Raw genomic sequence first — 27,842 nt, forward strand, 5'->3', positions numbered from 1 at the left:
AAAAGTTTCTGAAATAGTCCCGTTTTACTTCATCAAAGCCTATTATTGTGAAATGTCTAAAACGGAAGTTGACGGATGTAAAAAAAAAGTACATAGTTGCGAAATCTTTATCTTTTTTAATTAATATTTGTTTCTCATGTCTTTTATATCTCGGTCACATGTTCACGTTATTTAAGATGTTTAATGTTTAATATCTAACTTTCTCGTGGATCGCGTTGTAAACAAATGGGAGGAGCTACGCGTGTGTTTGAACCAATCAGCTGCTCCAAGTCTTCTATGCTCGCATCTGATTGGATGGAATTCCTAGCAGTCACAAGAAAACGTAATCTTATTTCCGCAAATTGGATTCATCTCACACTTGACAGATCGTGTCTTCGGGTTAAAGTTCAACTTTTCCTTGAGACGTTTTTACTCCTTTTATCAGCAACAAAAGTCAAGAAAACACGCGGGAAATGGCGAGTATGAGGTGAGATCCTTCAAGAAACATCTTAAGACGTTTTTATTTGAGCGTTTCCTTGATTTTCTGGAACTCCTGTTGTGTTCTCAGTTTTATCTTGACCTTTAAAGTATATATTTCATTGAATATTGTTTTGATTGTTTAAGTTCTTTGTGACCCTGGTCTGGAAAAGTTCTATATAAATACAAATTACTTACTTACTGTCCAAACGGGTTTTTCAAGTTGACTAATATATACTATTAATACTAACTATTTAAAAATATAAATAAGTAAAAGATAGCGATGGTCGTTGAGTAACTTGTGCTTCTGAACAGGATCTTCCGGCCTCGCTGGTCTTCAGGTCAGAGGTTAGAAGGTCGAACCGTCATCATCACTGGATCCAACACTGGCATCGGCAAAGAAACGGCCAGAGACCTGGCGGGCAGAGGTCAGAGGTCGAGTCGCACTTGACCTTAACTTTAATACATGTTTTCATCGCATGTTACCATCAACTCTTAGAGATTTAACCGAAAACATTCTAGTTCTAGTCTTTAAATATGATTGTGGAGTTTATTTTTATTTTGTTTATGTTTATTGTCCTTCAAAAAGATCACAGGGAATAAAACCGACATTAACTAATACAATACAAACATAATTATAGCATATTTAGCTTCATTTTATACTATTTTCTCCTAATATTTAATGTGAGATGTGACCCCTCACAGGAGCCACTAAGATGTGACCCCTCACAGGAGCCACTGAGATGTGACCCCTCACAGGAGCCACTAATATGTGGCCCCTCACAGAAGCCACTGAGATGTGACCCCTCACAGAAGCCACTAAGATGTGACCCCTCACAGGAGCCACTAAGATGTGACCCCTCACAGGAGCCACTGAGATGTGACCCCTCACAGGAGCAACTGAGATGTGGCCCCTCACAGGAGCCACTAAGATGTGACCCCTCACAGGAGCCACTGAGATGTGGCCCCTCACAGGAGCCACTGAGATGTGACCCATCACAGGAGCCACTGAGATGTGGCCCCTCACATGAGCCACTGAGATGTGACCCATCACAGGAGCCACTGAGATGTGACCCATCACAGGAGCCACTGAGATGTGGCCCCTCACATGAGCCACTGAGATGTGACCCCTCACAGGAGCCACTGAGATGTGGCCCCTCACAGGAGCCACTGAGATGTGACCCCTCACAGGAGCCACTGAGATGTGACCCATCACAGGAGCCACTGAGATGTGACCTCTCACAGGAGCCACTGAGATGTGGCCCCTCACAGGAGCCACTAAGATGTGACCCCTCACAGGAGCCACTGAGATGTGACCCCTCACAGGAGCCACTAAGATGTGACCCCTCACAGGAGCCACTAAGATGTGACCCCTCACAGGAGCCACTGAGATGTGACCCCTCGCAGGAGCCACTAAGATGTGGCCCCTCACAGAAGCCACTAAGATGTGACCCCTCACAGGAGCCACTGAGATGTGGCCCCTCACAGGAGCCACTAAGATGTGACCCCTCACAGGAGCCACTAAGATGGGACCCATCACAGGAGCCACTGAGATGTGGCCCCTCACAGGAGCCACTAAGATGTGACCCCTCACAGGAGCCACTAAGATGTGACCCCTCACAGGAGCCACTAAGATGGGACCCATCACAGGAGCCACTAAGATGTGACCCCTCACAGGAGCCACTAAGATGGGACCCCTCACAGGAGCCACTAAGATGTGACCCCTCACAGGAGCCACTAAGATGTGACCCCTCACAGGAGCCACTAAGATGTGACCCCTCACAGAAGCCACTAATATGTGACCCCTCACAGAAGCCACTAATATGTGACCCCTCACAGGAGCCACTAAGATGGGACCCATCACAGAAGCCACTAAGATGTGGCCCCTCACAGGAGCCACTAAGATGTGACCCCTCACAGAAGCCACTAATATGTGACCCCTCACAGGAGCCACTAAGATGGGACCCATCACAGAAGCCACTAAGATGCGGCCCCTCACAGGAGCCACTAAGATGTGACCCCTCACAGGAGCCACTAAGATGTGACCCCTCACAGGAGCCACTAAGATGTGACCCCTCACAGGAGCCACTGAGATGTGGCCCCTCACAGGAGCCACTAAGATGTGACCCCTCACAGGAACCACTAAGATGTGACCCCTCACAGGAGCCACTAAGATGTGACCCTTCACAGGAGCCACTAAGATGTGGCCCCTCACAGGAGCCACTAAGATGTGACACAAACGTACACAAAATACGAAAAAACAAGATTTACAATAAAAACAAATGAGTAAAAACATATATAAATTAAATAAATAATTAAATACCAAATATCATAAGCTATACCATCAATTTACAGGGTTTTTTTTAAAACATTAAACATATTTCTTAAAAGAAACATTGTGATGTTTATTTTCTATTGTATTTAATCTTGTTTGTTTAACTAATAATAAATAAAAATGATATCGTGGCATTAAAAAAAACATCCTCATAAATATTATTTTTATTTAAACGTCATTGTAATTTATCGAACTGCAGTTGTGCAGTTGTACCAGTAGGTGGTGCTGTTCCTCTGTGTGTCTTCATGAGTGTGTGTGTGTGTGTGTGTGTGTGTGTGTGTGTGTGTGTGTGTGTGTGTGTGTGTGTGTGTGTGTGTGTGTGTGTGTGTGTGTGTGTGTGTGTGTGTGTGTGTGTGTGTGTGTGTGTGTGTGTGTGTGTGTGTGTGTGTGTGTGTGTGTGTGTGTGTGTGTGTGTGTGTGTGTGTGTGTGTGTGTGTGTGTGTGTGTGGGGGTGTGGGTGTGGGTGTGTGTGTGTAGGCGCCAGGGTCATCATGGCCTGCAGAGACATGGAAAAAGCAGAAGCAGCCGTCAAGGAAGTCAAAGAAAGCTCCGGCAACGAGAACGTGGTCTGCATGAAGCTGGACTTGTCCGACCTCAAGTCCGTCCGGGAGTTCGCTGAGGCCATCAACAACGGTACGAGTCTCTGGAAATGAATGAAACCTCCGTCGCCTGATGTTTTCCATCCTGCAGGAGAAGAACGACTTAACATCCTGATCAACAACGCCGGAGTCATGATGTGTCCGTACGGCAAGACTGTGGACGGCTTCGAGACGCAGATCGGAATCAATCACTTCGGTAAAATAAGACATTCTCGTGGTTTTGTCCATTTAAAACTTATAAGTAGAGGATCAACGATATATAGTATATATAGTGTATATATAGTGACACTGTAGTAACAAGTATACGTATATGTGAAGTATTGTCGAGTACTTGACTCTGGTGTTGTGATAGTGTAGTAACAAGTATATATGTGTAGTATTATCCAGTACTCAGCTCTGGTGTTGTGATAGTGTAGTAACAAGTATATACGTGTAGTATTGTCGAGTACTTGACTCTGGTGTTGTGATAGTGTAGTAACAAGTATATATGTGTAGTATTATCCAGTACTCGGCTCTGGTGTTGTGATAGTGTAGTAACAAGTATATACGTGTAGTATTGTCCAGTACTTGACTCTGGTGTTGTGATAGTGTAGTAACAAGTATATATGTGTAGTATTGTCGAGTACTTGACTCTGGTGTTGTGATAGTGTAGTAACAAGTATATATGTGTAGTATTATCCAGTACTCGGCTCTGCTGTTGTGATAGTGTAGTAACAAGGATATATGTGTAGTATTGTCCAGTACTTGACTCTGGTGTTCTGATAGTGTAGTAACAAGTATATATGTGTAGTATTGTCGAGTACTTGACTCTGGTGTTGTGATAGTGTAGTAACAAGTATATATGTGTAGTATTATCCAGTACTCGGCTCTGCTGTTGTGATAGTGTAGTAACAAGGATATATGTGTAGTATTGTCCAGTACTTGACTCTGGTGTTCTGATAGTGTACTACTCAGGGATCTGATGTCTTCTTACAATGAGATGGTGGAAACTGCTAGATCTGATTACATCAGCAAACTGGTAGCAGCAAATAAGAAAAACCCCAAGGTGTTGTTTGACACGATTAATTCTCTTGTGTCTCCTGCTCCTCAAATCACGCCTGTCTTCTGTGAAGCTGACAGCAATGCATTGTTGAGATTTTTCATTGACAAAATTAAGTTGATCAAAGAGAAAATCTCTCCCCCTTTGTTTGGAACCCCTACTGTCTCTGAGCCCCTCTCCTCCTCTTGGTCTTCCTTCACTGCTGTATCTTTGGGTGATATTTCGGCACTAGTGAACAAGATGAAACCCTCCTCTTGCTCAGATGACGTCCTTCCTTGTAGGCTTTTTATCAAAGTATTTGATGTAATTGGCCCCTGGGTTACCAATATGTTGAACCTCTCCCTTTCCACAGGGGTTTTTCCCAATGCATTTAAACATGCCATTGTGGAGCCTCTGCTCAAAAAAACAGGCTTAGACCCAACTGACCTCAGTCATTTCAGGCCTATTTCTAAGCTCCCTTTCTTCTCCAAGATCTTGGAGAAGGTGGTGTCTGAGCAGCTGTCCTTGCTCCTGGATCAGAGTGACATTCATGAGAAGTTTCAGTCTGGTTCCGTAAACATCACTCTACGGAGACAGCTTTATTGAAGGTGTCCAGTGACATCATGATGTCGGCTGACTCGGGTAAATTCAGCCTTTGACACAGTTGATCACCAGATCCTGCTGAGAAGACTGAGGGATGAAGTGGGACTGTCTGGGTCTGTATTAGAATGGTTCTCATCTTACCTTTCTGGGCGCAGTTTTAGTGTATCTGCCAATCAAATGAGGTCTGAATCGGCAGATCTGTTGTGTGGAGTCCCTCAAGGTTCTGTTCCGGGTCCTTTATTGTTTTTGCTGTACTTGATTCCCCTCGGTAAAATCATTCAGAGATTTCCTGATGTTTCTTATCACATTTTTGCTGATGACATCCAGCTCTATCCCCTCACAGGAGCCACTAAGATGTGGCTACACAATGCATGTCGTGTTCTTATAAAATCTTGTTATAGTCAAAGTACAACTGAAGAAGTCGTGTGATTCGTTTCCCCTCCAGGTCACTTCCTGTTGACCCACCTGTTGCTGGACCTGATGAAGCGCTCGGCTCCGGCCCGGGTCGTCACTGTGTCGTCCACCGTTCACTCCTGGAGCGGCATCAAGTTGGACGACATCAACAGCGAGAAGAATTACGACAAACGGCGAGCGTACGCTCAGAGCAAGCTCGCCAACGTCCTGTTCTCGCGCTCGCTCGCCCAACGGCTGGAGGGTGAGTTTCTCTCTCGGCCCGGTGTAGCTACAATATCGGTCCCCCCTACAATATCAGTCCCCCCTACAATATTGTCCCCCCTACAATATTGTCCCCCCTACAAAATCATATGGTAGCTACACCGGCAGGAGCTCCGGTCCATGGTTCTAAGGTTCTTCTGTCTCTACCCTCGTCAGGGTCAGGGGTCACGACGTACTCGCTCCACCCCGGCGTGATCCAGTCCGACCTGTGGCGCCACATGAGCGGGTTCCAGAAGGCGGCCCTCAGGGTGGTCAGCAGCTTCACGAAGACGACAGTAGAGGGCGCTCAGACGACCATCTACTGCGCCGTAGAGCCGTCGCTGGAGAACCAGAGCGGAGAATACTACAGGTTCGTAACCGTAAATGACCTAAAAGAAGCTCAATAATTTTCAACATTCGTTCTTTTCCAGCGACTGCTCCAAGTCCAAGTGTTCGTCCTCAGGCAGGGACGACGTTCTGGCCCAGAAGTTGTGGGACTTGAGCTGCCAGATGCTCAACATCCACTGGTGACTTCAGCTCCTCACGATACGTTAATTTAAAGCTAGAAATGTTTTTTTAAACTGTGTTTGCTGTTGAATGACGTTTGTTCGCGAGATGATTCTACATTAAAATGATTATTATTTTGACTGAAAGAGTTTCTTCAGTTCTTGCGAACCAGTACCATCATTGTATTTCCAATGTAACGAGTCAGAGTCGCCTGGATGATGTTCTGTCGTCGCCACGGTAACATGAATCATGAATGAGGAAGAAAAGCAGCTGCCGGTCCGTGACTGATGCCATCACTGAGAGGACGTGGATGTAAAGACGCACTGAGCTGTGAATACACACTGAAGTGCTGAGGTCGGGAGTCGAGGTCGGGAGTCGAGGTCGGGAGTCGAGTTGTTCTTCCGACGCTCGGACGCGATGGACGAGGCAGGGGTCGCGGTCGTGGGCATCGGGTGCAACTTTCCAGGCGGTCAGTGTTGAAAACTTTCACTTCTTCTTGCAGATCATTTTTTCAAAAACAATCAAATTTATTTAAAATGTTTTGCTTCAACTTCCTGTTTAACACTTTCATGTGGGCGTGTTAGAAAAAACTGATGGCGAAAGATATTGCAGTATTCTTTTCCTGAATACTGTATCATATCTAACAGCGCTGTATGGGTATAGGTCTTTATATTACATTTTATTTTTTATCTTTTGTGGTTTTATGGTTTAGTTCAATAAAGTTTTTACAATAATAAAAAAAAAATCTTACAATAAACATGCAAATAATCTGTTAATTTTTGTGTCGCAATTACACTTCAGCCACTAGATGGCAGTCTTTACGTCCTCTGGATCTAAGTAAACATTGAAATCCTGTCAGATCCCGGGAATGACTGAGGACGAGAGGATACAGTGAGTCCAGCAGCTTTTAAAGCTGATGTTTGGACATATTTTGGTTTGAAAACAAATGAAAGTAGTTACGACTTCGTCAAGAGTCATGTGGTCTGTAAATACTACAACACCAGAGTCAAGTACTGGACAATACTACACATATATCCTTGTTACTACACTATCACAACACCAGAGTCAAGTACTGGACAATACTACACATATATACTTGTTACTACACTATCACAACACCAGAGTAAGTACTGGACAATACTGCACATATATACTTGTTACTACACTATCACAACACCAGAGTCAAGTACTGGACAATACTGCACATATATACTTGTTACTACACTATCACAACATCAGAGTCAAGTACTGGACAATACTACACATATATACTTGTTACTACACTATCACAACACCAGAGTCAAGTACTGGACAATACTACACATATATACTTGTTACTACACTATCACAACACCAGAGTCAAGTACTGGACAATACTACACATATATACTTGTTACTACACTATCACAACACCAGAGTCAAGTACTGGACAATATTACACATATATACTTGTTACTACACTATCACAACACCAGAGTCAAGTACTGGACAATACTACACATATATACTTGTTACTACACTATCACAACACCAGAGTCAAGTACTGGACATTACTACACATATATACTTGTTACTACACTATCACAACACCAGAGTCAAGTACTGGACAATACTACACATATATACTTGATACTACACTATCACAACACCAGAGTCAAGTACTGGACAATACTACACATATATACTTGATACTACACTATCACAACACCAGAGTCAAGTACTGGACAATACTACACATATATACTTGTTACTACACTATCACAACACCAGAGTCAAGTACTGGACAATACTACACATATATACTTGATACTACACTATCACAACACCAGAGTCAAGTACTGGACAATACTACACATATATACTTGTTACTACACTATCACAACACCAGAGTCAAGTACTGGACAATACTACACATATATACTTGATACTACACTATCACAATATATATCGTATCCTTGTATGGTGATTGGTATCAACACACTCTTGACGATACAAACATCTTCTTCCTCGCTCTGACCAGGGGAAGGACTGGAGAACTTCTGGAACGTTCTGCTGAATAAAACCAACTGTTCTGTGTCGATTCCAAAAGACAGATTTAACTCGGACAGTTGGTTCGATCCAGACGACAACAAGGCGGGAAAATCTCGGACAGACAAGGCAGCTTTTATTGACAAGTAAGATTTTATCTTGCATTAAAAGTTACATTTAAATGCATTTAGTTTTCACGGTGGAACCCAAATGCAGCTGCAAGTGACCAGCAACAATAACAAGAGTCCAGTATCTCAAATGTACTAAAACCAAAACATCTACAAAACTATGGTATGAACAGGAATGTAAAATACATGGACATGGAAAAACAGGGAACAGAAAAGAAAACTGGGAAGTAAACGAAATATCGAACAAACAGGAAACTCACTAAAAGGCATCAAAAAGTAAAAACAATAAGATTTGTGAAACAAGACTGAACTCGCAGGATCTCCTTCGATCTGGAATCAGGTGGTTGACGCAGGTTGTCGGGCCTTGATTGTTGATGAGTTCCTGTCACTAGTCAAGCTCAAGGGAAGTTAAAGAACAAAATAAAACCAAAGTATAACTCGAGTGTAACGGAAGCTCGTAGAGAAGCAATCATAGAATCAGAAAATACCAAAAGACGGAGTCATTTTAAGAATAGAAGCTTTCTATCACCATATTTCTGGTCCACTCTTCTTGCGTCGTACATATAACTCTCTTCCCTCAGTTTCAACCAATTCGACAACAAGTTTTTCGGCATCAGCGACAGCGAGGCGGAGCAGATGGATCCTCAGCAGAAGCTGCTGCTTCAGTGTGTCTACAGAGCTCTGGAAAATGCTGGAATCCCCATGGAAAAGGCCAGTGGGACCCGGACGGGAGTTTTTATTGGTACGTCTACGGACACATTGGATGTGAACTGAAGAGACTCCTATGTTTTCCCCTGAGCGTCTGTGAGGTTTCCTCCCTTAATAATGATAATGATGACTGAGTCTATCAAAGGGTGTCCTCATGTATCACCAGTTGCTGTCCAAGACCTCATGACCTCATGAAAGAAGATTGAAGTTGTTAGATTAAAATTATTATACACTATAAGTATACGCCATACTTAAATTAATGCTAAAAGATCATCAAAATATAAAGTATAAATTACTCGCTTCATCTAAGAGCTTAAACGCTTCACTACACTAATTTAAGACATGTTTATCTGCAAATCACACCTTAAATCGTAGATAAGAGCGAAGCAAGACACACCTGGGAAAGGGGGGCTAAAAGACGGAAACCCCCACCAGAGAACATTTGAATGATTAGATTACAAGAAAACAAATCAGGATGTCTCTCTACGGGGGATCGGGACACAGGGAACTTGAAAGAACCATTTGGCCGGAAAGGGACGACCTCCCAGACCGGAAATTTGCCTTAAATATAGCGATGTTTCTACAGATCGGGACCTTTTCTCCCGGGACTATTGACCTGTACAGTCGCCGGGAGAAAGTGTGTCTGGTCGCGATTGTAAAGCTTGTATTTTGTTTGACTTGAAGTGGCGAATAAACGACCCGTGACACACTCTGGATTGTTCATCTTTCTCCATGAAGCGAAGTATAAGACCTGGGGCGGACTGACGTCTTGTTGGAGCGACGGAACGGACTCCGTGTTTTGATCATTTTAAAATCCAATATTGTTCATCACTTTGATCAAATATTCCTCCATAAAGGTTTGATGAACCGAGACTACGAAACCAAGGCGGCCCACATGCACCCCAGTGTCATCAACCATTGGACGGGAACAGGACTCGCCATGAGCATCGCAGCTAACAGGATCTCCTACATCTTTAACTTCACCGGCCCCTCACTGGCCATCGACTGCGCCTGCTCTTCGTCTCTGGTGGCTCTACACTTGGCCTGTCAATCCATCAAGCAAGGTCTGGATGAAGTAAGTCTATTAAGGAATTGTCATATGTGAGATTTATTTTCTTCCTCAGGTGACTGCGAGACGGCGATATGTGGAGGAGTGAACTGCATCATCGAACCACGAGTCTTTGTTGCCCTCAGCAAGGCCAAGATGATCTCGCCCAGTGGGACCAGCAAACCCTTTTCCAACAATGCCGACGGTTACGGGCGAGGTGAAGGTTGTGGCGTCGTCCTCTTGAAGCCTCTGAAGAAGGTGTGGCTTTTTTCATTGTCTACATTCTTTTGAACAACTAGGGTTAGGTTTAGGTACAGGAGCTAGGGTTAAGGTTAGGGTTGGGGTTGAGGTTGGAGTATTTTCACATTTGAACCAATAGTTTGGACTTTACTTTAGCTGTACTTTGTTCATGGACTTAGAAATGTGAGACTTTAAAACTACTCTTCAAATTAAAATATAACTCTTTCTGAAACTTAAGTGACACTTATCACTTCAAGCACACAACAAGCACTCAAAACCTCCAAACAATTCTCTCTCTCTCTCACTCCACCTCAGTGAACTCATCATGGCAGCTTCATAGGCTACATACCAGTAAATTCCACAGATTCTTCTGATGTTTTGTTCCGAGACGCCCGACTTCCTCTTGCCACATGCAGGTGAACCTGATCTGTGTTGGCGTCCATGTCCAGTGGTGGAGGCTACTGTCATGAGATCAGCTTTCAACTGTTTTTCACTTCATATCCTTCAGAGCAGGGGTCTACAAACAGGTCCTCAAAGGTTCCAACCAATCAAGTGGACTCCTTTTAACCCAATCAGGAGTTTTTGGAGTGTAATCCATTGACTGTCAGTCTGGTGTTGCATGTTTCAGTTGAAACCTCATTGGTTAAACTCTACATGCTTGATCAGTTGGAAAAAAAACCTGCACCCCCCCGGCCCTTTGAGGACCGGTTTGGAGACCCCTGCTTCAGAGGATCTCGTGGTCATTTTAAAAGTGCATTTCAAATCATACATGAAGGTCTTGGCTTTGTTCATAGCACAATCGTTGAATATGACTTTGAGGCACTTTCAACCGTCCCTACACTTGGATTTAAACTCTACGGTTTCATTTCAGGCTCTCCATGACTGTGACCACATCTGGGGCATCATCACCAAAACATCGGTCAACCAAGATGGCCACTCAGTGAGTCCAATGACCAAACCCTCGGTGACTCAACAGGAGGAGTTGCTGAGGAGAAGTTATTCAAAAAGCGACATCGCAAACGTCCAGTACATCGAAGCCCATGGGACTGGAACTCCAGTCGGTGACCCGACGGAGGCAACGAGCATTTCAAACGTTATCGCCAAAGCTAGACCTCCCGGGGTGGGAACGCTCCGGGTCGGCTCGGTGAAAGGCAACATTGGACACACAGAATCTGCTGCAGGGGTCGCTGGACTCATTAAGGTTCTGCTCATGATGAAGCACGAAACAATAGCTCCTACTGTGATCGCATCTGAACAAAGCATAGAGACCGACGCCTTCAACTTTCAGGTCCCAGTCAATGCAGAAAAGTGGGAGTGTTGCGGATATAGACTAGCAGGAGTAAACAACTTTGGGTTTGGGGGAACAAATGCACATGCGGTTGTTAAACAGCATAGACAAGCAACCAGAGAGACAAAGAAAATGGGAAACAGGTTAAAATATTTTGTCTTATCTGCAAATTCTGCAAAGTCTCTCACTCTGATGAAGCAGGAGACGCTGAAGGAGCTGCATGACGATGTCGACATTGATGCATTGTTGTACACATCAGCCTGTAGGAGGAGCCACCAGAAACACAGATACAGGCGAGCCATCAGAACATCTTCTGTTGCTGATCTCAAAGAGGAACTGAAAACAAGCAAGACCATTAAACCTTCCCTTTCAGAGCCAAAGCTAGTATTTGTTTTTTGTGGCAATGGTGTAACCTACCGTGGCATGGGGAAGCAGCTGCTAGCATGTGAGCCTGTATTCAGAGAAAAGGTTGAAGAGGTTACTGAATTGTTCCTAAAGCGAGATTCACTGAATATCTTGAAGACACTCGAATTTGAGTGTGGTGACCTGAATGCCCCAAATGTTGTCCAACCTTTGCTTTTTGCCATTCAAGTTGGCATTGCAAGCCTTTTGAGAAACTGGGGCATCAAACCAGATGCCATCCTGGGACACTCAGTCGGGGAAGTTGCAGCTGCTTACTGCTCAGGCCTGTTGTCACTTACAGACGCCGTGAAGGTCATTCACCACCGCAGTCAACTGCAGAGTCGAGTCACAGGGGGAAAGATGCTTGTCGTCGGCAACATGGCGGTAGCGGATGTGTTGACTCGGCTCAATCGGCACTCGGAGAAAATAAGTATTGCAGCTTTCAACAGCCCAAAATCCTGCACATTGTCAGGTGATCCAGACGCAATCAAGACATTGGCCAATGAGCTCAGATCTCATGTGGATTTGTTCGTCCAACTTCTGGACGTCCCTGCTGCCTATCACAGCCACATGATGGACATGATTTTACCAAATATCAGAGAATCAATCGGTGACTTAGAAGCTTGTTCCCTGGACACACAGTTGATCTCAACAGTAACCGGTAGAGAAGCGGAACCTGGGGATTTCTGCTCGGGAGACTATTGGGCAAAGAATATACGGGAACCAGTGTCTTTCCAAAAAGCTGTAAAGTCAGCAGTTCAGGGAAAACAGAATGTTGTGTTTTTGGAGATCGGTCCGAGAAGAGCTCTCCAGAGATACATAGCTGAGATCTTAGGTGATGATACTCTTGTTTTGGCGTCAATGGATCCACAGAGAGATCACAGAACTATTGTTTCAGAACTCTTTGAACTGGGTTTTCATGTGGGTTGGGATGTCTTCTACAAAGGGCATGAGACGGAGCCTTTGCCAATTCCAAGATACAAGTTTGAACTGTCAAACAAGGACGTCATTATTTCAGCTGCACAAAACAACACAGGACGTGACCACCCTGTCCTCCTGTCAACAGGAAACGACAAGACTTTATTTGTATGTGACCTGATGTCTGAGTCGTGTTGGTACCTGAGGGAACACAAACACAATGGGGTACCCATCATTCCTGGTGCTCTATATGCTGAACTGGGTTTAGCTGTGTGTCTGACCAGTACCAAACCAAAGGTCCCGCTCCAGTCCCTGCAGCTCAGTGTAGAATTTTACAACCCATTTGTTTTAACCCCAAACTCCCCAGAACTGAAGGTGCAGCTCTATCGATCGGAAAAGCAAACCAACTTCACAGTCTTTTCTTCTTCTGCGACATATGCATCTGGTACAGTGGTTTCCAGAGAAGAACGACATGTTGATGAATTGTCCATTTCCCTGAGCTCTCTCTACCAAAGGTGCACCTGTGTCTTTAGTTCTAAGGAGATCTATGGAGACCTCTCCCGGGGAGGCTTTGACTATGGGGATGTCTTTCAGAATAAAGCTGATGTGTATTATGGGAAGGATCTGAAAGAGGCGTTCACAGTTGTAACAGTCCCACCCAAGCTGCAGTTGCACTTGCATGACTACTTTCTTCACCCTGTTGTCCTCGACTACCTCATGCAGCTTCTACCCGTGACAGTTGAGCATATGTTTGCTGGCAGACCAGGTTTTCCCACCAGCATAGAAAGTTTAATTGTTTTGGAACCTCTACAAGAAGACATGATTGTCTATCTGAAAGCAACTGAAGTCGGTACCGATCACTTTCAGGTGTGCGGCTGCTTCACAGACAAGACAGGGAGGGTCCTGGTCGAGGTGAAGCATGTGATGTTCAAGTATCTGGCTGATAGTTCTTATGTCGTTGATGAGTATTTCTACCACAACAAGTTCAGCGTCGTTCCTGCAGGCATCAGCTCGGAGCAACCTCTGACTGCTCTGGTGTTCTCTAACAACTCTGAGATCTCAGAAATCTTGCAACAGCACTTGAACCAGAAATCTAAATATATACCCTTAACATGTGAGACAGGCATCCTGGAACATGTGTGGACCACTCTAGATTTCCCAAACATGTATGTTCAAATGTTTGATGAGGTCCTGTTTTTGTGGGGTAGAGAGGACTTTAATTCCGTCCACCCGGATGTCGTTCTACACAATCTAGTTAACTGTTGTGAGGTTTTCCGTCAAGTTGTAGTTGAGCTCAAGAGAGTATGTTTCCCAAACTCAATTAGATCCATCACCTACTGCTCATCTGAACTCACAGTCGATGGTATAAGTCCAGGTTTCGTGCTCTCTGGTGTGACGAGATCAATGGCTGCAGAGCTTCCAGAACTTTCATTTCAACTTATTGATATCAGCAGTAGTTCTGCTCAGAACATACAGGCTCTCTCCAAAATCCTGGGATCATATCCATGCAACAAATATCCTGAACTCGTTATTAAAGGTGGTGAAATCCTGAAACCGTCAATTGTGCACACCCCGAAAACCGTTGAAACCTCATCCATGTTGGTCCCCGGCCTGTCTGAAGCTCATGTATTCCAAACAGCTGATGCTTTTAAGATGACGCATGTAAGAGCGATTCCCTCTCAAGAGCCAGACCTACTCAGTAGCTCTTCAGTGGAAATTGAGATAAGCAAGATCATGGTCCATTCCTCAGATTACTTTCCTGTCAGTGCCTCACATCTGAATTTCGGCAAGACCTTGTACTGGAACAAACACTCGTCACAGAAACACAATCTGCTCTGTCTGGATTTCTGTGGCACCATCACAGCAGTGGGCAAAGATGTAAAGAGATTTAAAAGCGGAGACTGTGTGGCATCTTGCTGCCCTACAGTGGCAGGCAACAAGGTCAGGGTACCGGAAGCTTTTTGTTACAGCACCAAACGATTCCCATTTCTTGAACAAACACCTTGCATCTCCTATTTTGTGCTTGCGTGGGAGATCCTGCATCGCACCTTGCTACCAGCCAAGCATCACCTCGGACTCGTATCCTCTGAACCAAACTCTGCGCTGATGAAAGTCTTGGCCCTCGTCTCCTTTAAATCAGGCTGGAGTGTGAGTGTTGCAACAGAGAACAACGTCTTATTTGAGCCAGTTAACCACATGGACACACTCATCGTCATTCCACCGTATGAAGAATCGATGGTTGCTAAAGTCTGCAACTTCCCTCATGTCAGACAGGTTTTTCTTATCTGTGAGTATCAGGCGCGACAGACTTTTGTGCCAGATGTGCAGCAGAGTGTTCACGTCCAGAGAATTGACATGGCCGACATTTTGCAGAGGGGGTCACTCAGGGCACAAATGCCACTGATTCAACGCTGGCTAAAGTCTTTAAATCTGAGCAAGAAGTTCTGTGTTGAAAGCTTTACCTTCCAAACACCGAGCACATCTGACCTGCAGGCACAAGAATCTTATTTCAGCTCAAAGACACTCTCGGTTTTGTCTCTAAAACGTGAGGATTTATCTGATATTCAATTGCTGCCTCGCGAAAAACTGCTTTTTCGAAAAAGAGCTGTGTACATCGTAGTTGGTGGACTCTCTGGACTTGGCTTCGAGACCGTCCAGTTCATTTCACAGAGAGGGGGTGAGTTTATCGTCATACTCTCCCGGAACAAACCAACACCTGAAGTAAGAGACAGAATCCACATCATCGAGAAACGGTGTGGAAACCTCATCAGGACCCTGGAGTGCGACGTATCTGTCGCAGAGCAGGTGCACGCAGCCATCCACTCCATCTCCGAGAAACACCGTGGCTTCCCCATCAAGGGTGTGTTTCACAGTGCTGTGGTCTTGCACGACGGACTCATCGAGACCCTTAACAGGTCTCTTTACGAGAAGGTTCTTAAACCCAAGGTGAACGGAGTCCTCAATCTTCACGACGCCACAAAGAACTGCCAGCTGGACTACTTTGTCTGCTACTCGTCTATTTCAGCATTTCTTGGAAACGCATCACAAACCAACTACGCAGCAGCAAACACTTTCCTCGACCTGTTTTGTCACTACAGGCGGAAACGTGGACTGCCAGCTCAGTCGATAAACTGGGGGGCTCTTAACCTTGGGCTGTTGCTTAACAAAGAGCATTTTCAGAAGTTCCTAGAGGCCAAAGGCATGATGGTCTTAGACGTGGCCGAGATTCATAAAAGCCTCGAGCAGTGCCTCGTGCTCAACAGACCTCAACAGGCTGTCTGCAGGTTTCACTTCCGCAACATTAGGTTTAACATCCTTTCTCAGAATGCTGCCTTGACCATGCGCCTCTCGGCCTTGGTGGAAGAAGCTTTCCAGAAGACCAGAGAGACCATTTCTCAAACGAAGCCAACTCAAGCCGTCTCCCTCGACGCCTACATCATCTCCCTCCTCAGTGACAGCACTGGTGTGGAGAGGAGGGACCTGAACGACAGGGTCTCGCTTTCTTCTCTGGGCGTAGATTCCATGCAGGCCATGACTCTGCAAAACATGGTGTTCCAGGAGCGAGGTGTGAACTTGCCTTTGGTCAAACTGCTGGATCCTAACGCCACAGTAGCAACAATCGTGGACATGTTGAGGACGCAGGAAGGCACAAAGATTTATAGCGATGATGAAGAAGTCGACAATGTTTCCACCAGACTGTGACGGAGGAAGTCGAGAGAAGATAGTTGTTCGTGTGGCTTCGTAATGGAAGTAAAACCTGCTCCTGCACATCGAGAGCTTCCACTTCATCCAGAGCTCATCCCAGAGCCTCCATCTTTGTTTCTTGTTTTTTTGTTGAAGTGTTTTAGTAAATGAGTTTAGAATTATGTCTAGTAAGGATATTATGTTAATTTGACAAACGTTTGTTTATCGTTTTTACTTTTATATCTGATTTCATCAGTTCTTTTGACATTTGATTGACAGTCGAATTATTTTCATTAGTTCATTTAAAAATGGATTCAGTTTTTATTGTGACACTATCAAATAATCACAGACTCACACCAGTCACTAACATGTTGGACTGTGGGAGGAAACCAGAGTTCCTCGTGAGAACATATTACCTTTACCTTTAGAAGTGGAACTCTAACTTGCAACTCTCTGTACATCCCTGGAAAACATGTCATTAACTCTCAAATGTGAACAATTAAAAAAATTAAATGTTTGTTTGATTTCGATTGTTTTCTAATGTTTCTTCAAAATCAAATCTATAAAAAAACAATGATCCAAGTTTCACACAGAAAATGCTTTTTTTTTAATGAGAATTCTTTTACAAATGTACTGAGATTGACAGAGGAACGACATAACCCGTTATTCTACGACATCACTTCTTTGATGGTGGTTTTCAAACTAACTAACTAACTACAAACGATCTGACTATAAACTACAGAACTTAACATCCGGGAAAAGCATTTTAAAAGGAAAGTAAAATGTGTTGACTGCAGAATAACAACATTCATTGATTCTGAACAAACAATGCAAAAAACAGAACAAAAAACAACACAAAGACGGATGGAGGGAGGGATGGACTTTATTGATCCCTTAAGGTCTCCTTCGGGAGATTGTTTTTCCATCTCACAGCAACACAGACGATAGATTCATGAAACAAGAACAAAGGGCAATAAAAGAAGAAAAAGAAAAATGACAGCAATCCAAGAATAAAGAACATAGATCAAAGAAAAATAACACAAAGAAAGGGATAAAAAGATTAACATCGAATAGAATCATCTTCTATCATCAGATATTCACTGATATTCATTTGTCAACTTTCATATTTATTCACTAAAATAAGTCTGTTCAACTTTTCTTTCACACCCAACATGATCTTTGCATAAATAAACTTTGTAATAAACGTGATGTATGATTCGTATGGTTGATGTACGGAAGGTAAGAATCTGCTCAATATTTGTCAATTCATCTCTTGTTCTTCAGACAGAAGACTAGACTACTCGTGGTACTATTGGGGTCTAAAATGTGGACCAAAGGCATGTTGACACCAGTTTCCTGAAATATCTTGTTCTGCAGAGTCATAGCTAACATGGAGTCCAGGCCGAGCGAAGACAAACTGGAGTCGTCGTCCAGCTCCTCGACGCTGACGTTGGTTAAATCACTCACGATTCTTCTCACACATTCATCGATGGACGACACCTCGGATGTTCTGGGCTCCTCCATCAACCCGTCTTTCAGCTCATCCTGGACCAGAGTAGACAGACGTTCTCTGAGCGACTGGTTCTGGGACAGAACGTGACGCTGAAGGTTCCTAAAGTTGAACTTACAAATGACCTGCTGGGGTCTGTTCAAGAGGAGACACTTTCTCAGAGCTTCGTGAATCTCGGGCACGTACATCAGACTCATGCCCTTCATCTCCAGGAACTTCTGGAAATTGTCTTTGTTCAACAGGAGGCCGAGGTTGAGTGGACCCCAGTTGATGGATTGTCCAGCCAGACCCTGGTTTCTCCGATAATGGCAGAACATGTCCAGGAACGAGTTGGCGGCTGCGTAGTTGCACTGAGAAGCGTTTCCGATAAACGAGGAGATTGATGAGTAGCAGACAAAGAAGTCAAGTTTCTTGTTTAGTGTTGCAAAGTGCAGGTTGAGAGCCCCGCCCACTTTGGGATGCAACACCTTACGAAACAGGTGTTCATCTAAATTGCTTATTAGTCCATCGTGCAACACGGCGGCGCTGTGGAACACTCCTTTAATAGCACAGGAGGGAAAGATTTGTCCGACTTCTAGCATCGCCTCGGTCACCTGGCTCGACACGGAAACATCGCATTTGATATTCGCAATTTTCACGCCACATATTTTCTGGAGCAGGTCGATATCAAACTGCAGGTCAGGAGTCAGAGAGCGTCTGGAAAGAGTGACGATACAACCACCGGCGTTATGGGCTATGAACTTCACCGTCTCCAGTCCCAACCCGGTCAGACCACCCGTCACGATGTACACACCGTTTCTTTTGAAGAGTTGAGTCCGACCACTGAGCAGCGGGATTTCCGACGCTAGACCTTTTTCTTGATCACTCAAAATAATCTGCCGCAGAGTTTTTGAGGTAAAGTAGGACTTAATTTGTGCGTCCGTCGATCTGGTCTCTTGAAAAGTCTCTCCTTTCAGAGGTAACTTGTCAAACCCGAGAGACAAAATCCAATTGAAGACATGCCGGTTTTGTGAGCAAAGATTTGCTCGCTGGAGAACATTAGCAACATCAAGCGTGTGGACGTGCAAGAAATCACTCGTCAGTAAAACTGTATAATCTATTGCTGACATCAAAGAGCTGCCGAGAAAGACGACGTCCACCTGAGCACCGTTGTCAACTTGCACGTCCTTCCATGAGTCACAAAACGGGGGAAGAAACACTAAAGCGTGACATCGGTCACGGCGGACGACGTCTTCTCTGAAGTGTGGTACGCAGGTCACGTTCCAACCCAGTCTGATCGCGGCCACTGCCAACACCTTCGTTAGCACGGACGCCACGTTAGCCGAGATTATCGCCATCTTTCTCGGCCGCTGTCGTTCCACTTTAGGAAGTGTTTCCTGCAGGATCTTCCAAGCCAGGATGAAATACGAGACGCAGGGAAGTTCTCTCAGAAAAGGGAGTCTCGTTGTGGGCAAACACACTGTATGAGGTATTGTGACCGTATCTCCTGCTGCTGCAGGATAACATGAAGCAACGTGATCACCAGCCCGGAGGTGATTCACGTTTTCACCAACAGCTGTGATGATGCCACAATAATCGAGAGCTACGAGCGCGTGACTTTGTCTATCCCAGTACAACGATTTGCCAAAGTTCATTTGCGACAAAGTGACGGCAAAGTAATCGGACGAGTGTACACAAACCTTTGTGAGCCGCACATTGACCGAATCATCTGGGATTGTGTTTGGGATCACGGCACCAGGGAGGGCAGTCATCCGTGTGGCTACATATGGACTTGCAGTCTGCAGCACATAGTGTTTCATTTGCTTCAAGGGCATATCATGCCTGGTGTTCTCCAGCGCTGGAGTGTGCACGATGGTGCTAGCGAACGACGTTCCTCCGGTGATGGTGACCTCGTGTTGTTTGCAGGTGTTTATCACACGAGCCAGAGCCTCGATGTCTTCTCGTGCTGTCGATCCGATGTCGATGAGCTGGAAGGAAACCTCGGAGACCTCAGCGGCACAAGCTCTCACGAGACCTGATAACACAAAGCCACCGCTGATGTGGTCTACACTTGTTTCTGTGGCCCTATAGGTGATGACTCGAAGTGTGGGATTGGAGAGTTGAGAGTCTTTCAGAGCTAAGACAACCTGACGAAACTGCTCACAGCAATTCAAGAGACACCGGAAGATTTTGTCGGACGATAAATGGCTCAGAGACTCAACACCCCAGATGAAGAAGACGTCTCTCAAATTCATTCTGAGTGATGTCCTTACCAAGTCATAGAGTTGATTTGTCTCAGACAGGGTTCCGGCCTCAATAAACCTTGAGTCACGATGCAGGTGGAGCTTCAGAGCTTGAGCAATACCAAGACTATCTTCAAAAACCAGAGCTTTTAATTTGGAGGAAGACGTTGTCTCGTTGTCAACCGATACGATGTCATTGTGAAAGAACATTGAATCGATATCCGACTTTCCCAAAAATGAAATTCGTACATCCTTGAGTTCCACCAAAACTTTTCCCTCTTTGGTGGCAAAACAACCGCACACCTCAAGAAAGTCTGAGGTTTCTTGTGTGGTGCGTAGGTAAACGACCATCTCCTCACATAGACGCCCGGACGCGGTAATGCTGCCGATCTGTGAGGGGAATCCTGGTTTGGCTGTCAGGCATCCTAGAGCAACAACTGCGGACATCTGCAGGAAACAGTCCATCAACACTGGGTGGACGTGGTAGGTATGGGATGCTAGTTCACACGGTGCCTGGATCGAAGCGACGGCTTCTTTCAGTTCATGACCATAATGGATTTCATCGAGCCGTTTGAAAACAGGACCATAGTGAAACCCGGCTTGAGAAAGAATGTGATAAATCTCGGGCTTTTTTATCGTCACCCGGCACCTTCTCTTGACCACCTCCACGGCTATGTCAGATTCCTCAAACGACGGCACTGTAGAGCTGTATGTTCCGGAGGCATGTGTTGCGACGGAAGATTGTATTTTGAAAGAACAGTCGGACAGCATGACTTTTAAAAGCTGATTGTTGGAGCTGATTGTAAGAAGACTGTGGAAGGTCACGCTCAGCTGCAGGGAGGAAATCTTCGGCTTCAAATGAGCCATCAACGAGGAAAACGCCAGCTCCACGTAGAAAGCCCCCGGAACGATCGACACGCTGCCGTTTCTATGCTCCTGCAGATACTGTAACGCCGGAGATGAAAGATTGAAAACGTATTCGCCGCTCTCCCTCTTCGTTTGTGGCAGAGGCAGAGAGTGAGACTCGTCTCCTCCCCTGATGGTTTCAAAACACAATCTTTTCTTTGTGTTGTCAAAGTGATATCTGGGGAAGTCCGTGTGTAACATTTTGTGATCTTTGTAAAGCTTGTGCCACGACACATCGACACCGTGTTCGAAGAGTTTCCCCACCGTTGACAAGATGGTTTCCAAGTCCCTCCCCGGCTGGACGGTCGGTAGAACAAGAGCGTCGTCACCGAGAGTCTCTTGTATGTTCCTCTGAAGTGTCCTTCGCGGCGCGATCTCTATAAACATAGTTTTCTTGTTGCTTTTTGAAACAGCCCGGAGGGTTTCTTCTAATAAAACCGGTTGCCGGACGTTCTTTGCCCAGTACTCGCCGGAGGTGAAATCCTCATCTTGACGCTCACGCCCTGACACTGTTGAGAAGAGTCTACAATGGACGTCATTTACATCCAAACGAGGGATTCTACTCCTGATGTCCTCTGCAACGGGATCCATCAGGTGGCTGTGGTAGGCGGCGGAAACGTTCAAGACATTGAGGAAAATATTTTCTCCTGTAAAAATCTTCTCCAATGATTCCTGCACAGCGTCTATAGCACCATGTTCTCCTGACAGAGTGCAGGACCGAGGGCTGTTGAAGGCAGCGACACAGACTCGACCCGAGAACTCCTTCAGTACATCCACCACTTTAGCTATGGCTACATTTCCAACCACAAGCATCTTGCCTCCTGCTACTGTACCCTGAAGAGAACTTCGGTGGTACACGACCTTCACAGCATCCTCCAGGGACACAAGACCAGAACAATGGGCGGCGGCCACTTCTCCGAGTGAGTGCCCAAGGACAACATCAGGTTTGACGCCCCATTCTTTCAGAAGAGCAACTATACCAACCTGGATGGCAAAAAGAAGAGGCTGGACCACACCTGGCTCACTTAAGTCACCATCCTTATCATCGAATAACTCCAATATGTTTAGACTTTTGTGCTTTCTGAACAACGTCTCAACTTCTTTGACCTTCTCTCGAAAAACAGGGACGCCTCTCAAGAGCTGCCGGCACATCCCCTCGTACGCAACCCCATTTCCACTGAACACAAACACAACCTCTCTGCGGCCAGTTTCTGACCTATTTGTCGGCGATAACGTCATTTGATTCTGTAGATCTGAAAGGGTTGACGCCTGAAACACACGCCTGAACTTGTGCTTCTGATGGCTCCTCGCACACGCTGAGGTAAAACATAAAACCTGTAAGTCCGCAGTTCGATCGTCTGACAGCCTCTGGTTGGTATCTCCAATGGATTCAAACAATGACCTCTCTGAAGCCGCAGACATAACCAGAAGGTTCGGAAAGATCGTTCGGTTCTTCCAAGGAACTTGGACTTGTCTAAACTCTGTCACGATAGCATGAGCATTAGTTCCCCCAAACCCGAAGCTGTTTATCCCTGCAACCCTCCGAGATGATCCACTTGTATTCCATCTTTCAACTTCAGTCAGGATATTCAAACCAAATGCTTTGGAGTCAATATTTGATTGTCCTTCAGAATAAGGGACGGAGGAGACAAACGTCTTGTGCTTCATCATTAAAAGAACCTTGATAAGTCCAGCCACACCAGCCGCAGACTCCGTGTGTCCGATGTTACCTTTAACAGAACCGATGCGGAGTGTTGCTGGTCCAGGAGCTCTGGTTTTGGCAAAGATGTTTGAGATGCTAGCAGCCTCCGTCAGGTCCCCGATCGGAGTTCCGGTTCCGTGCGCTTCGATGTACTGAACATTGGCCAAGTCTTTGTCTGAATAGACTCCTCTGAGCAGCTCCTCCTGCTGAGTCCTCGAAGGTTTGGTGATCGGAGTCACGGAGCGTCCGTCTTGGTTGATCGCTGTTTTGCTGATGACGCCCCAGATTTTGTTCCCATCTCGTTGAGCCTTTTATAGAAAGTTTACGTTAACAAATGGCATCAAAGAACACATTAGACGCAGAACCAGGACCAGATCTTTGTGAATCATCATGACAACATCCTCACCTTTTTAAGAGGCTTCAGGAGAACCATCCCGCATCCTTCTCCTCGTCCGTATCCGTCTGCCTTGTTGGAGAAAGGTTTGCTGGTTCCATCAGGTGAGATCATCTTGGCCTTACTGAGAGCCACAAACACTCTGGGGTCGATGATGCAGCTCACGCCGCCACACAGAGCCATGTCGCAGTCACCTGAAGGTTGGACGGTGGATGAGGTGACATTTGGATGGATGGATGGATGGATGGATGGATGGATGGATGGATGGATGGATGGATGGATGGATGGATGATGGACAGATGGATGGATGGATGGATGGATGGATGGATGGATGGATGGATGGATGGATGGATGGATGGATGGATGGATGGATGGATGGATGGACGGATGGACTTGCAGATGGATGGATGGATGGATGGATGGATGGATGGATGGATGGATGGACTTGCAGATGGATAGATACATGGATGTATGAATAAATGTAGAAGCAGACACAGATAGATGTATGGATGGATGGAGGGAGGGAGGGAGGGAGGGATGGATGGATGGATGATAGATGGATGGATGACTAGTTAGATGGATGGATGGATGGATGGATGGATGGATGGATGGATGGATGGATGGATGGATGGATGGTTAAATGGATGGATTGATGATGGATGGAGGGATGGAGGGATGGATGGATGGATGGATGATGGATGGAGGGATGGAGGGATGGATGGAGGGAGGGAGGGAGGGAGGGATGGATGGATGGATGGATGGTTAAATGGATGGATTGATGATGGATGGATGGATTGATGATGGATGGATGGATGGATGGATGGATGGATGGATGGATGGTTAAATGGATGGATTGATGATGGATGGATGGAGGGAGGGAGGGAGGGAGGGAGGGAGGGAGGGATGGATGGTTAAATGGAGGGATTGATGATGGATGGATGGATTGATGATGGATGGATGGATGGATGGATGGATGGATGGATGGATGGATGGATGGATGGATGGATGGATGGATGGATGGATGGATGGATGGATGGATGGATGGATGGATGGATGGATGGATGGATGGATGTATGTACCTTGTTTTATGGCCTGTCGAGCGACATGTAAAGCCACCAGAGACGAAGAACACGCACTGTCGATGGCGAAGGACGGGCCGGTGAGGTTGAAGGTGAAAGATATTCTGTTGGCAGCGACGCTCATGGCTGTCCCGGTCCCACTGTAGTGGTTGACTGTGGTGGGACAAGTGCTCCGGATCATCTCGTAGTCCCTGTTCATGAGACCTGGAGCAGAAGGTTCAAGAGCAGGTCGTGGGTGTCGGAGGTTATCGATCAACACGAAGATGTTTCAGGACTTTAGGAACATGTGACTGGAGACAGAAGTTCAGAACTGAGGACCAACGAGGGTCCAGAGGTCCTGCCTTACATGACTATCATGAGGGCAGTAACCTGAGGGGTACCTGGTCTCAACCCCTCGTTAGGTCAATGGTGTGTCTCACCGATATAGACTCCAGTCCTGGTTCCGCTCGCATCCTCCAGGGGGATCCCGGCGTCTTCCAGCGCTCGGAAGCTGCACTGAAGGAGAAGTTTCTGCTGAGGGTCCATGAAGTCCGCCTCAGCCTCTGAGATGCCGAAGAACTTGTGGTCGAACTCGTTGAACCTGGAATGACAGAAGTTTCACGCTGGAGCCGGAAGATTGTTCAGATCAGAGTTTGTTAAAACTCTCACCCCTCGATCAGAGCCGCTCGGGTCGTCTGAGTCGTCCCAGGTTTTCCTTCGTCGGGATCGAACCAAGACGCGACATGGAAGCGTTCGGACGGAATTTCTGCAGCACAGTTTCTTCCCTTGAACAGAACCTTCCAGAAGTTCTCCAGACCTTCGCCTTCAAAGAACATCCAACAAACAAACCCATGAACTTTTGTCTCCATGTAATCGACAAAACTACACATATATACTTGTTACTACACTATCACAACACCACAGTCATGTACTGGACAATACTACATATATATACTTGTTACTACACTATCACAACACCACAGTCATGTACTGGACAATACTACATATATATACTTGTTACTACACTATCACAACACCAGAGTCAAGTACTGGACAATACTACACATATATACTTGATACTACAAAATCACAACACCAGAGTCAAGTACTGGACAATACTACACATATATACTTGTTACTACACTATCACAACACCAGAGTCAAGTACTGGACAATACTACACATATATACTTGTTACTACACTATCACAACACCAGAGTAAGTACTGGATAATACTACACATATATACTTGTTACTACACTGTCAAAACACCAGAGTCAAGTACTCCACAATACTACACATATATACTTGTTACTACACTATCACAACACCAGAGTCAAGTACTGGACAATACTACACATATATAATTGTTAATACACTATCACAACACCAGAGTCAAGTACTGGACAATACTACACATATATACTTGTTACTACACTATCACAACACCAGAGTCAAGTACTGGACAATACTACACATATATACTTGTTACTACACTATCACAACACCAGAGTCAAGTACTGGACAATACTACACATATATACTTGTTACTACACTATCACAACACCAGAGTCAAGTACTGGACAATAATACACATATATATTTGTTACTACACTATCACAACACCAGAGTAAGTACTGGACAATACTCCACATATATACTTGTTACTACACTATCATAACACCAGAGTCAAGTACTGGACAATACTACACATATATATTTGTTACTACACGATCACAACACCAGAGTAAGTACTGGACAATACTACACATATATACTTGTTACTACACTATCACAACACCAGAGTCAAGTACTGGACAATACTACACATATATATTTGTTACTACACTATCACAACACCAGAGTAAGTACTGGACAATACTACACATATATACTTGATACTACACAATCACAACACCAGAGTCAAGTACTGGACAATACTACACATATATACTTGTTACTACACTATCACAACACCAGAGTCAAGTACTGGACAATACTACACATATATATTTGTTACTACACTATCACAACACCAGAGTCAAGTACTGGACAATACTACACATATATATTTGTTACTACACTATCACAACACCAAAGTAAGTACTGGACAATACTACACATATATACTTGATACTACACAATCACAACACCAGAGTCAAGTACTGGACAATACTACACATATATACTTGTTACTACACTATCACAACACCAGAGTCAAGTACTGGACAATACTACACATATATACTTGTTACTACACTATCACAACACCAGAGTCAAGTACTGGACAATACTACACATATATACTTGTTACTACACTATCACAACACCAGAGTAAGTACTGGATAATACTACACATATATACTTGTTACTACACTGTCAAAACACCAGAGTCAAGTACTCCACAATACTACACATATATACTTGTTACTACACTATCACAACACCAGAGTCAAGTACTGGACAATACTACACATATACACTTGTTACTACACTATCACAACACCAGAGTCAAGTACTGGACAATACTACACATATATACTTGTAACTACACTATCGCAACACCAGAGTCAAGTACTGGACAATACTACACATATATACTTGTTACTACACTATCACAACACCAGAGTCAAGTACTGGACAATACTACACATATATACTTGTTACTACACTATCACTATATATCACTTTATATCTTATCCTTGTATTGTGATATTATCAACGCACTCTTGACAACACAAACATCTCATCTTTAACATCTTCATAACATGGATCATCATCTGGATCTTGAGGGCCACGTAAAATAACATCTAATAACATTGTAGTAACATACTAGTAACATTGTAGTAATACATCTCATCTCCAGTAAAACCCTAAAAATGAGAAAGAAATGACATTTTTAAAAACCTCCGGGGAAATGACATCCGATCCCGACCACAGCGACGTCATCCTCGTCCGTGAGGTCCATGTGGGAAGAGAAATGAAGACGTGGTCTGGATGTGAGGTGGTCTGGATGTGAGGTGGTCTGGATGTGAGGTGGTCTGGATGTGAGGTGGTCTGGATGTGAGGTGGTCTGGATGTGAGGTGGTCTCGATGTGAGGTGGTCTGGATGTGAGGTGGTCTCGATGTGAGGTGGTCTCGATGTGAGGTGGTCTGGATGTGAGGTGGTCTGGATGTGAGGTGGTCTCGATGTGAGGTGGTCTCGATTTGAGGTGGTCTGGATGTGAGGTGGTCTGGATGTGAGGTGGTCTGGATGTGAGGTGGTCTGGATGTGAGGTGGTCTCGATGTGCGGTGGTCTGGATGTGAGGTGGTCTCGATGTGAGGTGGTCTCGATGTGAGGTGGTCTCGATTTGAGGTGGTCTGGATGTGAGGTGGTCTGGATGTGAGGTGGTCTGGATGTGAGGTGGTCTGGATGTGAGGTGGTCCGAGCTCT

At 45.1% G+C, this 27,842-nt stretch overlaps 3 protein-coding genes across 3 annotated transcripts; 2 read left to right on the forward strand and 1 right to left on the reverse strand.

The window, feature by feature from the left end:
- The first annotated feature begins 335 nt into the window (after positions 1-335).
- rdh12l (retinol dehydrogenase 12, like) lies at positions 336-6,318 on the forward strand. Its single transcript, XM_087788439.1, has 7 exons — positions 336-466; positions 772-884; positions 3,269-3,424; positions 3,482-3,586; positions 5,457-5,666; positions 5,843-6,035; positions 6,097-6,318. The coding sequence occupies exons 1-7, from the start codon at positions 453-455 to the stop codon at positions 6,194-6,196; spliced, it is 891 nt and encodes a 296-aa protein (XP_087644565.1). The 5' UTR covers positions 336-452; the 3' UTR covers positions 6,197-6,318.
- A 266-nt stretch (positions 6,319-6,584) lies between these two features.
- LOC148080553 (uncharacterized) lies at positions 6,585-16,634 on the forward strand. Its single transcript, XM_087790268.1, has 6 exons — positions 6,585-6,641; positions 8,193-8,346; positions 8,910-9,070; positions 9,894-10,100; positions 10,161-10,342; positions 11,196-16,634. Exons 1-6 carry the CDS (start codon positions 6,590-6,592, stop codon positions 16,632-16,634), a joined length of 6,195 nt encoding a protein of 2,064 aa, XP_087646394.1. The 5' UTR covers positions 6,585-6,589.
- A 1,248-nt stretch (positions 16,635-17,882) lies between these two features.
- pks1 (polyketide synthase 1) lies at positions 17,883-27,376 on the reverse strand. Its single transcript, XM_087788341.1, has 6 exons — positions 27,316-27,376; positions 25,078-25,231; positions 24,849-25,009; positions 24,430-24,633; positions 23,363-23,544; positions 17,883-23,264 (listed from the first exon to the last, which is right to left on the reverse strand). The coding sequence occupies exons 1-6, from the start codon at positions 27,374-27,376 to the stop codon at positions 17,883-17,885; spliced, it is 6,144 nt and encodes a 2,047-aa protein (XP_087644467.1).
- Between the last annotated feature and the right edge of the window lie 466 nt (positions 27,377-27,842).

The sequence above is a fragment of the Callionymus lyra genome, chromosome 4 (genome assembly GCF_982586985.1).
Source record: "Callionymus lyra chromosome 4, fCalLyr1.hap1.1, whole genome shotgun sequence".
In the NCBI taxonomy this organism is placed as follows: Eukaryota; Metazoa; Chordata; class Actinopteri; order Syngnathiformes; family Callionymidae; genus Callionymus; species Callionymus lyra.

Bases quoted from the DNA above. Each gene is read 5' to 3' on its own strand.
- rdh12l (XM_087788439.1), top strand. The intron at 885-3,268 runs GTCAGAGGTCGA...GTGTGTGTGTAG, and splicing joins CAGAGACCTGGCGGGCAGAG to GCGCCAGGGTCATCATGGCC. The intron at 3,587-5,456 runs GTAAAATAAGAC...TTTCCCCTCCAG, and splicing joins GATCGGAATCAATCACTTCG to GTCACTTCCTGTTGACCCAC.
- LOC148080553 (XM_087790268.1), top strand. From the start codon at position 6,590: ATGGACGAGGCAGGGGTCGCGGTCGTGGGCATCGGGTGCAACTTTCCA. The intron at 8,347-8,909 runs GTAAGATTTTAT...CTCTTCCCTCAG, and splicing joins AAGGCAGCTTTTATTGACAA to TTTCAACCAATTCGACAACA. The intron at 9,071-9,893 runs GTACGTCTACGG...TCCTCCATAAAG, and splicing joins CCGGACGGGAGTTTTTATTG to GTTTGATGAACCGAGACTAC.
- pks1 (XM_087788341.1), bottom strand. From the start codon at position 27,376: ATGGACCTCACGGACGAGGATGACGTCGCTGTGGTCGGGATCGGATGT. The intron at 24,634-24,848 runs GTGAGACACACC...CTTCTGCTCCAG, and splicing joins CAGGACTGGAGTCTATATCG to GTCTCATGAACAGGGACTAC. The intron at 23,545-24,429 runs GTACATACATCC...TCCAACCTTCAG, and splicing joins TCGACAGGCCATAAAACAAG to GTGACTGCGACATGGCTCTG.